Here is a 14,152-nt window from a genome sequence, read left to right on the forward strand (position 1 = left end):
GGCAGCGGTGCGCAGGGGCCTTCTGGGAGGTGAGTAGTTAGTTTAAAAGCACTTACCTTTACAGGAGCAGCCCTTTGGATTTCGGCGGCAGCGGTGCGCAGGGGCCTTCTTGGAGGTGAGTAGTGAATTTAAAAGCACTTACCTTTGCAGGAGCAGCCCTTTGGATTTCGGCGGCAGCGGTGCGCAGGGGCCTTCTGGGAGGTGAGTAGTTAGTTTAAAAGCACTTACCTTTGCAGGAGCAGCCCTTTGGATTTCGGCGGCAGCGGTGCGCAGGGGCCTTCTTGGAGGTGAGTAGTGAATTTAAAAGCACTTACCTTTGCAGGAGCAGCCCTTTGGATTTCGGCGGCAGCGGTGCGCAGGGGCCTTCTTGGAGGTGAGTAGTGAATTTAAAAGCACTTACCTTTGCAGGAGCAGCCCTTTGGATTTCGGCGGCAGCGGTGCGCAGGGGCCTTCTGGGAGGTGAGTAGTTAGTTTAAAAGCACTTACCTTTGCAGGAGCAGCCCTTTGGATTTCGGCGGCAGCGGTGCGCAGGGGCCTTCTTGGAGGTGAGTAGTGAATTTAAAAGCACTTACCTTTGCAGGAGCAGCCCTTTGGATTTCGGCGGCAGCGGTGCGCAGGGGCCTTCTGGGAGGTGAGTAGTTAGTTTAAAAGCACTTACCTTTGCAGGAGCAGCCCTTTGGATTTCGGCGGCAGCGGTGCGCAGGGGCCTTCTGGGAGGTGAGTAGTTAGTTTAAAAGCACTTACCTTTGCAGGAGCAGCCCTTTGGATTTCGGCGGCAGCGGTGCGCAGGGGCCTTCTTGGAGGTGAGTAGTGAATTTAAAAGCACTTACCTTTGCAGGAGCAGCCCTTTGGATTTCGGCGGCAGCGGTGCGCAGGGGCCTTCTGGGAGGTGAGTAGTTAGTTTAAAAGCACTTACCTTTGCAGGAGCAGCCCTTTGGATTTCGGCGGCAGCGGTGCGCAGGGGCCTTCTGGGAGGTGAGTAGTTAGTTTAAAAGCACTTACCTTTGCAGGAGCAGCCCTTTGGATTTCGGCGGCAGCGGTGCGCAGGGGCCTTCTGGGAGGTGAGTAGTTAGTTTAAAAGCACTTACCTTTGCAGGAGCAGCCCTTTGGATTTCGGCGGGAACCGGAAGTTCGACCTCTGGCAAGTGCCCCCCCCCCCCCCCCCCCCCCCCCACAAATTCTGGTGGAGAGGAAACCCGAGACACTACACGTGTAGTGTCTCCCACCCGCCCTCCTCCTCTAACCTAATAATAAGACCCATTGGTGTAAGGTAAGTGCCATATTATATTATTATATTATTAGCATTGTGCAGGTCAAGGATTGGAGGTGGAGGAGCAGTCTCTGTCAGCGAGGGAACCTGAGAACATCTCAGAAGGTAAGCAAGTGATTTTTACTTTTATACCTGTTTTTCAAATTGTGTGTGTCCGGGGGAAACTGAAGTGACATCACAGAAAAGCTGTGACCTGAGTGGCTGGTTGGGATTCTAACCTAAATTTTTTTGAGTATTTGGGATCTAATTAAACATAATAACTTAATTATAATTTAGAGGATATCTAAGCCAGAGATCGGAGAATATTATAGTTAGCTATCGCATTTCTATTAGAAATCTAGTGCTAGGAAACAGATAGTTGACAGTAACTTTGAAATTTAAAAAAAGTATTAAAAAAAAAAAAAAGACAAATTTTAATTTTAATTAATTGACGCAATGTCAGTTAGAGGGGTGCTGTGCTCTGACTGTGAGATGTGGCAGGTCCGGGAGGCTTCCAGTGTCCCGGATGGCTTCATCTGCAGAAAGTGCACCCAACTGCAGCTCCTCACAGACCGCATGGTTCGGTTGGAGCAGCAATTGGATGCACTTAGGAGCATGCAGGTGGCGGAAAGCGTCATAGATCGCAGTTATGTAAGTGTGGTCACACCCAAGGTGCAGGCAGAGAAATGGGTGACCACCAGAAAGGGCAGGCAGTCAGTGCAGGAATCCCCTGTGGTTGTCCCCCTCTCGAACAGATATACCCCTTTGGATACTGTCGGGGGGGATAGCCTATCAGGGGAAAACAGCAGCAGCCAGAGCAGTGGCACCACGGCTGGCTCTGATGTTCAGAAGGGAGGGTCAAAGCGCAGAAGAGTAATAGTTATAGGGGACTCTATAGTCAGGGGCACAGATAGGCGCTTCTGTGGACGTGAAAGAGACTCCAGGATGGTATGTTGCCTCCCTGGTGCCAGGGTCCAGGATGTCTCCGAACGGGTAGAGGGAATCCTGAAGGGGGAGGGCAAACAGGCAGAGGTCGTTGTACATATTGGTACTAACGACATAGGCAGGAAGGGGCATGAGGTCCTGCAGCAGGAGTTCAGGGAGCTAGGCAGAAAGTTAAAAGACAGGACCTCGAGGGTTGTAATCTCGGGATTACTCCCTGTGCCACGTGCCAGTGAGGCTAGAAATAGGAAGATAGAGCAGACAAACACGTGGCTAAACAGCTGGTGTAGGAGGGAGGGTTTCTGTTATCTGGACCACTGGGAGCTCTTCCGGGGCAGGTGTGACCTGTATAAGATGGACGGGTTGCATCTAAACCGGAGAGGCATAAATATCCTGGCCGCGAGGTTTGCTAGTGTCACACGGGAGGGTTTAAACTAGTATGGCAGGGGGGTGGGCACGGGAGCAATAGGTCAGAAGGTGAGAGCATTGAGGGAGAACTAGGGAATAGGGACAGTGTGGCTCTGAGGCAGCGCAGACTGGGAGAAGTTGCTGAACACAGCGGGTCTGGTGGCCTGAAGTGCATATGTTTTAATGCAAGGAGCATTACGGGTAAGGCAGATGAACTTAGAGCTTGGATTACTACTTGGAACTATGATGTTGTTGCCATTACAGAGACCTGGTTGAGGGAAGGGCAGGATTGGCAGCTAAACGTTCCAGGATTTAGATGTTTCAGGCGGGATAGAGGGGGATGTAAAAGGGGAGGCGGAGTTGCGCTACTTGTTCAGGAGAGTATCACAGCTATACAGCGAGAGGACACCTCAGAGGGCAGTGAGGCTATATGGGTAGAGATCAGGAATAAGAAGGGTGCAGTCACAATGTTGGGGGTATACTACAGGCCTCCCAACAGCCAGCGGGAGATAGAGGAGCAGATAGGTAGACAGATTTTGGAAAAGAGTAAAAACAACAGGGTTGTGGTGATGGGAGACTTCAACTTCCCCAATATTGACTGGGACTCACTTAGTGCCAGGGGCTTAGACGGGGCAGAGTTTGTAAGGAGCATCCAGGAGGGCTTCTTAAAACAATATGTAAACAGTCCAACTAGGGAAGGGGCGGTACTGGACCTGGTATTGGGGAATGAGCCCGGCCAGGTGGTAGATGTTTCAGTAGGGGAGCATTTCGGTAACAGTGACCACAATTCAGTAAGTTTTAAAGTACTGGTGGACAAGGATAAGAGTGGTCCGAGGATGAATGTGCTAAATTGGGGGAAGGCTAATTATAACAATATTAGGCGGGAACTGAAGAACATAGATTGGGGGCGGATGTTTGAGGGCAAATCAACATCTGACATGTGGGAGGCTTTCAAGTGTCAGTTGAAAGGAATACAGGACAGGCATGTTCCTGTGAGGAAGAAAGATAAATACGGCAATTTTCGGGAACCTTGGATGACGAGTGATATTGTAGGCCTCGTCAAAAAGAAAAAGGAGGCATTTGTCAGGGCTAAAAGGCTGGGAACAGACGAAGCCTGTGTGGCATATAAGGAAAGTAGGAAGGAACTTAAGCAAGGAGTCAGGAGGGCTAGAAGGGGTCATGAAAAGGCATTGGCAAATAGGGTTAAGGAAAATCCCAAGGCTTTTTACACTTACATAAAAAGTAAGAGGGTAGCCAGGGAAAGGGTTGGCCCACTGAAGGATAGGCAAGGGAATCTATGTGTGGAGCCAGAGGAAATGGGCGAGGTACTAAATGAATACTTTGCATCAGTATTCACCAAAGAGAAGGAATTGGTAGATGTTGAGTCTGGAGAAGGGGGTGTAGATAGCCTGGGTCACATTGTGATCCAAAAAGACGAGGTGTTGGGTGTCTTAAAAAAATATTAAGGTAGATAAGTCCCCAGGGCCGGATGGGATCTACCCCAGAATACTGAAGGAGGCTGGAGAGGAAATTGCTGAGGCCTTGACAGAAATCTTTGGATCCTCGTTGTCTTCAGGGGATGTCCCGGAGGACTGGAGAATAGCCAATGTTGTTCCTCTGTTTAAGAAGGGTGGCAGGGATAATCCCGGGAACTACAGGCCGGTGAGCCTTACTTCAGTGGTAGGGAAATTACTGGAGAGAATTCTTCGAGACAGGATCTACTCCCATTTGGAAGCAAATGGACGTATTAGTGAGAGGCAGCACGGTTTTGTGAAGGGGAGGTCGTGTCTCACTAACTTGATAGAGTTTTTCGAGGAGGTCACTAAGATGATTGATGCAGGTAGGGCAGTAGATGTTGTCTATATGGACTTCAGTAAGGCCTTTGACAAGGTCCCTCATGGTAGACTGGTACAAAAGGTGAAGTCACACGGGATCAGGGGTGAACTGGCAAGGTGGATACAGAACTGGCTAGGCCATAGAAGGCAGAGGGTAGCAATGGAGGGATGCTTTTCTAATTGGAGGGCTGTGACCAGTGGTGTTCCACAGGGATCAGTGCTGGGACCTTTGCTCTTTGTAGTATATATAAATGATTTGGAGGAAAATGTAACTGGTCTGATTAGTAAGTTTGCAGACGACACAAAGGTTGGTGGAATTGCGGATAGCGATGAGGACTGTCTGAGGATACAGCAGGATTTAGATTGTCTGGAGACTTGGGCGGAGAGATGGCAGATGGAGTTTAACCTGGACAAATGTGAGGTAATGCATTTTGGAAGGGCTAATGCAGGTAGGGAATATACAGTGAATGGTAGAACCCTCAAGAGTATTGAAAGTCAAAGAGATCTAGGAGTACAGGTCCACAGATCACTGAAAGGGGCTACACAGGTGGAGAAGGTAGTCAAGAAGGCATACGGCATGCTTGCCTTCATTGGCCGGGGCATTGAGTATAAGAATTGGCAAGTCATGTTGCAGCTGTATAGAACCTTAGTTAGGCCACACTTGGAGTATAGTGTTCAATTCTGGTCGCCACACTACCAGAAGGATGTGGAGGCTTTAGAGAGGGTGCAGAAGAGATTTACCAGAATGTTGCCTGGTATGGAGGGCATAAGCTATGAGGAGCGATTGAATAAACTCGGTTTGTTCTCACTGGAACGAAGGAGGTTGAGGGGCGACCTGATAGAGGTATACAAAATTATGAGGGGCATAGACAGAGTGGATAGTCAGAGGCTTTTCCCCAGGGTAGAGGGGTCAATTACTAGGGGGCATAGGTTTAAGGTGAGAGGGGCAAAGTTTAGAGTAGATGTACGAGGCAAGTTTTTTACGCAGAGGGTAGTGGGTGCCTGGAACTCACTACCGGAGGAGGTAGTGGAGGCAGGGACGATAGGGACATTTAAGGGGCATCTTGACAAATATATGAATAGGATGGGAATAGAAGGATACGGACCCAGGAAGTGTAGAAGATTGTAGTTTAGTCGGGCAGTATGGTCGGCACGGGCTTGGAGGGCCGAAGGGCCTGTTCCTGTGCTGTACATTTCTTTGTTCTTTGTTTGAGCCCGCCCGTGCCGCCTTGTCCCGCCGTTCAAAAGGTGGTTTAATCCACGCTGGCAGACAGGCATTATAACAGCGGGACTTTGGCCCATCGCGGGCCGGAGAATCGGCGGGGGTGGGCCCACCGACCGGTACGGTGTGATTCCCGCGACCGGCGCGGCGCGATTCCCGCCCCCTCCGAATCTTTGGTGGCAGACACTTCAGAACACGGCGGGGGCGGGATTCACACCAGCCCCCGGCGATTCTCTGACCCGTCGGGGGGGGGGGGGGCGGTGTCGGAGAATCCCGCCCAAGGTGCTGGAAAGTGGGATTAAAATGAGCGGCTTGTTTCTTTTTTTTTCTTTGTTGATCGGTGCACATACGATGGGCTGAATGAACTCTTTCTGCACCGTAGCTTTTCTATGGTTCTGTAGTTCTGGGAAACAAATTCTTACCTAGCCAGTGGCACCTACATTCCGTTAAAGCATGTTCTGTTCTGATGAGTGCAAGACGATAAGCTTTGATAGATTTTTTTTTCGGCATAACTCATATTCAGTACAACCAAATTATGAAAGGCAATTTGGAACTTGCTGAGATTTTGAAAGAAGCCACATCAATGCAGGTCTTTCTGCTCGTGGGATGTCAATGTAACTGTTAGATCTAAAAATCCAATTGGTTCACTTGATGCCTTTCAGGTAAGGTAAGGAAAGCTGGTGTGCTAAGTATGTAACTAAGTAATTATGTAGGAGACACCGGGGCACAGTGGTTAGCATGGGGAGTGGAAATGGGTAGGCCATTCAAAGGGACTGTGAAAACTCGATGGGCTGAATGGCCTCCTTCTGCACTGTAGGGATTCTATTCTATTCTATTCTAACTGCAGGTTGACATTATGTTGTTGACTCTTTGTGCTGGATTGCCTACTCAGGCATGGTTTATGGGGAGGTGGAACAACGTGATTTCCCCGGTTCATGGTGATTACTGCCATTGGGGCCTGGCCTCAGAATCCTGGCCATTTCATTTTTTTTTAGTTTTTCCAATTAAGGGGCAATTTAGCATGGCCAATCCACCTACCCTGAACATCTTTGGGTTATGGGGGTGAGACCCACGCAGACACGGGGAAAATGTGCAAACTCCACACGGACAGTGGCCCGGGGTTGGGATCGAGCCCGGTCCTTAGCGTTGTGAGGCAGCAGTGCTAACCACTGCATCACCATGCCACCCAGAATCCTGCCATTTCCTGACACAGCCAGAGCCCCCAAAATTGGTGTTGGAAGGAGGAGCTCAGCAAATTCCGACTGCCTTGTCACAGGTGGGAGGGTTGAATGGAGGGTATTCAGTGGTGTTTAGGTCTGTAAACAGAGCTGGGCTAGGGATTTACTTCTCAATTTTTCCTGCAGTTGGTGGTGTCAGAGGTGGAATCGGATGTTCAGGCGGAAGTGCAGAGCATTGGTGAAATCCAACTTCTTCTACTGGTTGGTGATTTTCCTGGTTTTCCTCAACACTCTAATGATAGCATTGGAGCACCACCGTGAACCTGACTGGCTGACCAACATTCAGGGTAAGATCAGAACTTGTAAACACCAGAGTCAGCATTATCGCGAGCATTAGAGGTACTCCACCCCATTCCCCCAACCCCCAAATACAAGCTCTGCTCATCCCCTGGTAACAGACCCCCCAATACACACCCAACCTCTCCCATGGCAACAGACCACCCAATACACACCCAGCCTCTCCTATGGTAACAGAACACATCCAGCCTCTCCTATGATAACAGACCCCCCCATACACACCCAACCTCTCCCATGGTAACAGAACACACACCCAGCCTCTCCAATGGTAACAGAACCCCCAATACACACCCAGCCTCTCCCATGGTAACAGAACACACACCCAGCATCTCCCATGGGAACAGACCCCCCAATACACATCCAGCCTCTCCTATGATAACAGACCCCGCAATAGACACCCAACCTCTCCCATGGTAACATAGAACATAGAACGATACAGCGCAGTACAGGCCCTTCGGCCCACGATGTTGCACCGAAACAAAAGCCATCTAACCTACACTATGCCATTATCATCCATATGTTTATCCAATAAACTTTTAAATGCCCTCAATGTTGGCGAGTTCACTACTGTTGCAGGTAGGGCATTCCATGGCCTCACTACTCTTTGCGTAAAGAACCTACCTCTGACCTCTGTCCTATATCTATTACCCCTCAGTTTAAAGCTATGTCCCCTCATGCCAGAACCCCCAATACACACCCAGCCTCTCCAATGGTAACAGACCTCCCAATATACACCCAGCCTCTCCCCTCCACTGCACACCATACCCCTCCTCTGATAATGGAGACCCCTCCAGTACATACCCTAACCCTCCTCTGGTAAAGGAAACCCCTCCAAAACAGCTCCAGCCCCTTCTCTGTTAATGGAGACCCCTGTAAAACGGACAACCTGTCCTCTGGTAATAGACACCCCCCACTATACATCCAGCCCCATCTCTGGTAATAAACTCCACCCAACACAAACTCAACCCCTCTCCTGGTAATAAACCCCCCCCCCTAATATACACCCAACCCATATTTCAGTAATAAACCCCACAAATACACACCTAATCCCTTCCCTGGTAATAAATCCCACTAATACACACGCAGTCCCTCCCCTGGTAATAAACCCCTCCCAATACACACCCAGTCCCTCCCCTGGTAATAAACCCCACTAATACAAACCCAGTCCCTCCCCTGATTATAAACCCCACTAATACACACCCAGTCCCTCCCCTGGTTATAAACCCCTCCCAATACACACCCAGCCCCTCCCCTGGTTATAAATCCCTCGCAATACACACCCAGTCCCTCCCCTGGTAATAGAACCCCCAATACACACCCAGCCCATCATCTAGTAATAACCCCACCCCCCAATACATACCCAGCCCCTCCCCGGTAATAAAACCCCTAATACACACCCAGTCCCTACCCTGGCTATAAACCCCTCCCAATAAACACCCAGCCCCTCCCTTGGTAATAAACCCCTCCCAATACACACCCAGCCACTCTCCTGGTAATAAAGCCCACAATACACACCCAGCCCCTCCCCTGGTAATAAGCCCCTCCCAATACATACCCAGCCTCTCCCCTGGTAATGGATCCCCCAATGCACACCCAGCCCCTCACCTGTTAATAAACCCCTCCCAATACATACTCAGCCCCTCCCCAGGTTATAAACCCCTCCCAATACACACCCAGCCCCTCCCCTGGTAATAAACCCCTCCCAATACACACCCAGCCACTCCCCTGGTTATAAACCCCTCCCAATACACACTCAGCCCCTCCCATGGTAATAAACCCCTCCTTGTACATACCCAGCCCCTCCCCTGGTAATAAACCCCTCTTAGTACATACCCAGCCCCTCCCCGGTAATGGATGCCCCAATACGCACCCAGCCCCTCCCCTGGTAATAAACCCCTCCTAGTACATACCCAGCCCCTCCCTGGTAATGGATGCCCCAATGCGCACCCAGCCCCTCCCCTGGTAATAAACCCCTCCGAATACACACCGAGCCCCTCCCCTGGTAATGGATGCCCCAATACACACCCAGCCCCTCCCCTGGTAATAAACAGCTCTGAATACGTACCCAGCCCCTCCCCTGGTAATGGATGCCCCAATACACACCCAGCCCCTCCCCTGGTAATGGATGCCCCAATACACACCCAGCCCCTGCCCTGGTAATAAACCTCTCCCAATACACACCCAGCGCCTCCCCTGGTAATAAACCCCTGCCTATACACACCCAGCCCCTGGTAATAAACCCCTCCCAATACACACTTAGCCCCTCCCCTGTTAATGGAGACCCCCGCAAAACAGACAACCCGTCCTCTGGTAATAGACCCCCTCCAATATACACCCAGCTCCATCTCTGGTATTAAACCCCACCCAATACAAACTCAGCCCCTCCCCTGGTAATAACCCCCCCCCCCCCCCCCCAATATACAGCCAACCCATCCTCCATTAATAAACCCCACTAATACACACCCAGCCCCTCCCCTGGTAATAAACCCCACTAATACACACCCAGTCCCTCCCCTGGTAATAAACCCCTCCCAATACACACCCAGTCCCTCCCCTGGTAATGGATCCCCCAAATTCTCCCAGTGAGCCAGAGAAGACACAGCCAGAGTGAGACAGAACCAAGAGTGAGTTTGGGAATTTGAATCTACCTGGGAATTGAATCAAATCAGTAAGGCAGCTCCTTTTAAATTTCAGGAGTTTAAATTAATTTAAATTAAGCTAGAATTCTGCAGTGTAGGTTAACAAGGGTTGCCCCAGCCACTCACATAACTGGTTGGCAGTTAAGTGTCAGTCACTTAGACCGCTTGACGGCTCTGGAGCTGCGGATGGACTCACTTTGGAGCATCCGCGATGCTGAGGACGTCGTGGATAGCACGTTTAGCGAGTTGGTCACACCGCAGGTGAAAGGTACTGAGGGAGATATAAAATGGGTGACCAAAAGACAAGTGCTAGAGTAGGAAGGCAGTGCAGGTGTCCTCTGCGGTCATCTCCCTGCAAAACAGATATACCGCTTTGGATACTGTTGAGGGAGATGGCTCACCAGGGGAAGGCAGCAGCAGCCAGCTTCATGGCACCGTGGCTGGCTCTGCTGCGCAGCTGGGCAGGAAGAAGAATGGCACGGCTATAGTGAGAGGGGACTCAATTGTAAGGGGAATAGACAGGCGGCTCTGCGGACGCAATCGAGACTCCAGGATGGTATGTTGCCTCCCTGGTGCAAGGGTCAAGGATGTCTCGGAGCGGCTGCAGGACATTCTGGGGGGGGGGGGTGAACAGCCAGCTGTCGTGGTGCACATAGGCACCAACGATATAGGTCAAAAACGGGACGAGGTCCTACAAGCTGAATTTAGGGAGCTAGGAGTTAAACTAAAAAGTAGGACCTCAAAGGTAGTAATCTCAGGATTGCTACCAGTGCCACGAGCTATTCAGAGTAGGAATGTCAGGATAGAGAGGATGAATACGTGGCTCGAGAGATGGTGCAAGAGGGAGGGATTCAAATTCCTGGGACATTGGAACCGATTCTGGGGGAGGTGGGACCAGTACAAACCGGACGGTCTGCACCTGGGCAGACTGGAACCGATGTCCTAGGGGGGGTGTTTGCTAGAGCTGTTGGGGAGAGTTTAAACTAATGTGGCAGGGGGATGGGAACCAATGCAGGAAGTTGGAAGGTAGTAAAACAGGGACAGAAATAAAAGGCAGTAAAGGGGAAAGTGTAAGGCAGAGAAGCCATAGTCAAAAAGGATGTCTCGGAGCGGCTGCAGGACATTCTGGGGGGGGGGGGGGGGGGTGGTGAACAGCCAGCTGTTGTGGTGCACATAGGCACCAACGATATCGGTAAAAAACGGGACGAGGTCCTACAAGCTGAATTTAGGGAGTTAGGAGTTAAACTAAAAAGTAGGACTTCAAAGGTAGTAATCTCAGGATAGTGCCACGAGCTAGACAGAGTAGGAATGTCAGGATAGATAGGATGAATGCGTTGCTCGAGAGATGGTGCAAGAGGGAGGGATTCAAATTCCTGGGACATTGGAACCCGTTCTGGGGCAGGACTGGAACCGATGTCCTAGGGGGTGTTTGCTAGAGCTGTTGGGGAGAGTTTAAACTAATGTGGCAGGGGGATGGGAACCGATATAGGAAGTTGGAAGGTAGTAAAACAGGGACAGAAACAAAAGGCAGTAAGGGGGAAAGGGTAAGGCAGAGAAGCCATAGTCAAAAATCAAAAAGGGCGACAGTACAAGGTACAGTGACTGAGGGGAGCTCAGTGAATAGGACCAGGAATACTAAAAGGAATAAAACGGGAAGTGAAAACATGAATGGTAAGCGACGCGGCAGGTTGTTACATGAAGATATGGGTTCAACGACAAGGAAAATTAGGAGAAAGGCTAAGACGAAATAGGAGAGGTTAGGAGAGGTTACTCATCGAGGTGTTAAGATTCAGAACAGGTAAAAAAGCCAACATAAGTGTACTTTACCTGAATGCTCGTAGTATTCGGAATAAGGTAAATGAGTTGATGGCGCAAATCACCGTGAATGACTATGATTTAGTGGCCATTACTGAAACATGGTTAAAGGATGGTCATGACTGGGAGTTAAATATCCGAGGGTATCAAACTAATCGGAAGGACAGAGTGGATGGTAAGGGAGGTGGTGTAGCTCTATTATTTACAGTAAGGGATGACATCGGTGCTATGGAGGATAAGGTTGAATCCATTTGGGTGGAAATCAGGAATAGTAAGGCGAAAAAGTCACTGATAGGAGTAGTCTATAGGCCACCAAATAGTAACATTATGGTGGGGCAGGCAATAAACAAAGAAATAACTGATGCATGTAGAAATGGTACAGCAGTTATCATGGGGGATTTTAATCTACATTTTGATTGGTTTAACCAGGTCGGTCAAGGCAGCCTTGAGGAGGAGTTTATAGAATGTATCCGCGATAGTTTCCTAGAACAGTATGTAATGGAACCTACGAGGGAACAAGCGGTCCTAGATCTGGTCCTGTGTAATGAGACAGGATTGATAGTTAGGGATCCTCTCGGAAGGAGCGATCACAATATGGTGGAATTTAAAATACAGATGGAGGGTGAGAAGGTAAAATCAAGCACGAGTGCTTTGTGCTTAAAAAAAGGAGATTACAATGGGATGAGAGAAGAACTAGCTAAGGTAGACTGGGAGCAAAGACTTTATGATGAAACAGTTGAGGAACAGTGGAGAACCTTCCGAGTGATTTTTCACAGTGCTCAGTAAAGGTTTATACCAACAAAAAGGAAGGACGGTAAAAAGAGGGAAAATCGACCGTGGATATCTAAGGAAATAATGATGTGGAGATGCCGGCGTTGGACTGGGGTGAGCACAGTACGAAGTCTTACAACACCAGGTTAAAGTCCAACAGGTTTGTTTCGATGTCACTAGCTAATGTCACTAAAGATGTCACTAAGGAAATAAGGGAGAGTATCAAATTGAAGGAAAAAACATACAAAGTAGCAAAGATCAGTGGGAGACTAGGGGACTGGGAAATCTTTCGGGGGACAACAGAAAGCTACTAAAAAAGCTATAAAGAAGAGTAAGATAGATTATGAGAGTAAACTTGCTCAGAATATATAAACAGATAGTAAATGTTTCTACAAATATATAAAACAAAAATGGGTGGCTAAGGTAAATATTGGTCCTTTAGAGGATGAGAAGGGAGATTTAATAATGGGAGATGAGGAAATGGCTGAGGAACTGAACAGGTTTTTTGGGTGGGTCTTCACAGTGGAAGACACAAATAACATGCCAGTGACTGATGGAAATGAGGCTATGACACGTGAGGACCTTGAGAGGATTGTAATCACCAAGGAGGTAGTGATGGGCAAGCTAATGGGGCTAAAGGTAGACAAGTCTCCTGGACCTGATGGAATGCATCCCAGAGTGCTAAAAGAGATGGCTAGGGAAATTGCAAATGCACTAGTGATAATTTACCAAAATTCACTAGACTCTGGGGTGGTCCCGGCGGATTGGAAATTAGCAAACGTGACACCACTGTTTAAAAAGGGAGGTAGGCAGAAAGAGGGTAATTATAGACCAGTGAGCTTAACTTCGGTAGTAGGGAAGATGCTGGAATCTATCACCAAGGAAGAAATAGCGAGGCATCTGGATGGAAATTGTCCAATTGGGTAGACGCAGCATGGGTTCATAAAGGGCAGGTCGTGCCTAACTAATTTAGTGGAATTTTTTGAGGTCATTAACAGTGCGGTAGATAACGGGGAGCCAATGGATGTGGTATATCTGGATTTCCAGAAAGCCTTTGACAAGGTGCCACACAAAAGGTTGCTGCATAAGATAAAGATGCATGGCATTAAGGGGAAAGTAGTAGCATGGATAGAGGATTGGTTAATTAATAGAAAGCAAAGAGTGGGGATTAATGGGTGTTTCTATGGTTGGCTATCAGTAGCTAATGGTGTCCCTCAGGGATCAGTGTTGGGCCCACAACTGTTCACAATTTACATAGATGATTTGGAGTTGGGGACCAAGGGCAATGTGTCCAACTTTGCAGACGACACTAAGATAAGTGGTAAAGCAAAAATTGCAGAGGATACTGGAAGTCTGCTGATGGATTAGGATAGGCTAAGTGAATGGGCTAGGGTCTGGCAGATGGAATACAATGTTGACAAATGTGCGGTTATCCATTTTGGGAGGAATAACAGCAAAAGGGATTATTATTTAAATGATAAAATATGAAAACATGCTGCTGTGCAGAGAGACCTGGGTGTGCTAGTGCATGAGTCGCAAAAAGTTGGTTTACAGGTGCAACAGGTGATTAAGAAGGCAAATGGAATTTTGTCCTTCATTGCGAGAGGGATGGAGTTTAAGACTGGGGAGGATATGCTGCAATTGTATAAGGTGTTAGTGAGACCACACCTGGAGTATTGTGTTCAGTTTTGATCTCCTTACTTGAGAAAGGATGTACAGGCACTGGAGAGTGTGCA

General features: G+C 48.9%; 1 protein-coding gene across 12 annotated transcripts in view; it reads left to right on the top strand.

The window, feature by feature from the left end:
* LOC140393996 (voltage-dependent L-type calcium channel subunit alpha-1S-like) overlaps positions 1 to 14,152 on the top strand; it is an 804,045-nt gene that overhangs the window by 106,873 nt on the left and 683,020 nt on the right. For 11 of the 12 annotated variants that reach the window (XM_072480735.1, XM_072480727.1, XM_072480737.1 and 8 more), the window contains exon 7: positions 7,021 to 7,181. In XM_072480735.1, the coding sequence (XP_072336836.1) occupies positions 7,021 to 7,181 (161 nt within the window). Of the gene's footprint in view, positions 1 to 7,020; positions 7,182 to 14,152 lie in introns of those variants that run through there. The other variant, XM_072480739.1, reaches the window with a different exon arrangement.

This window comes from Scyliorhinus torazame, chromosome 17 (assembly GCF_047496885.1).
Source record: "Scyliorhinus torazame isolate Kashiwa2021f chromosome 17, sScyTor2.1, whole genome shotgun sequence".
NCBI lineage: Eukaryota > Metazoa > Chordata > Chondrichthyes > Carcharhiniformes > Scyliorhinidae > Scyliorhinus > Scyliorhinus torazame.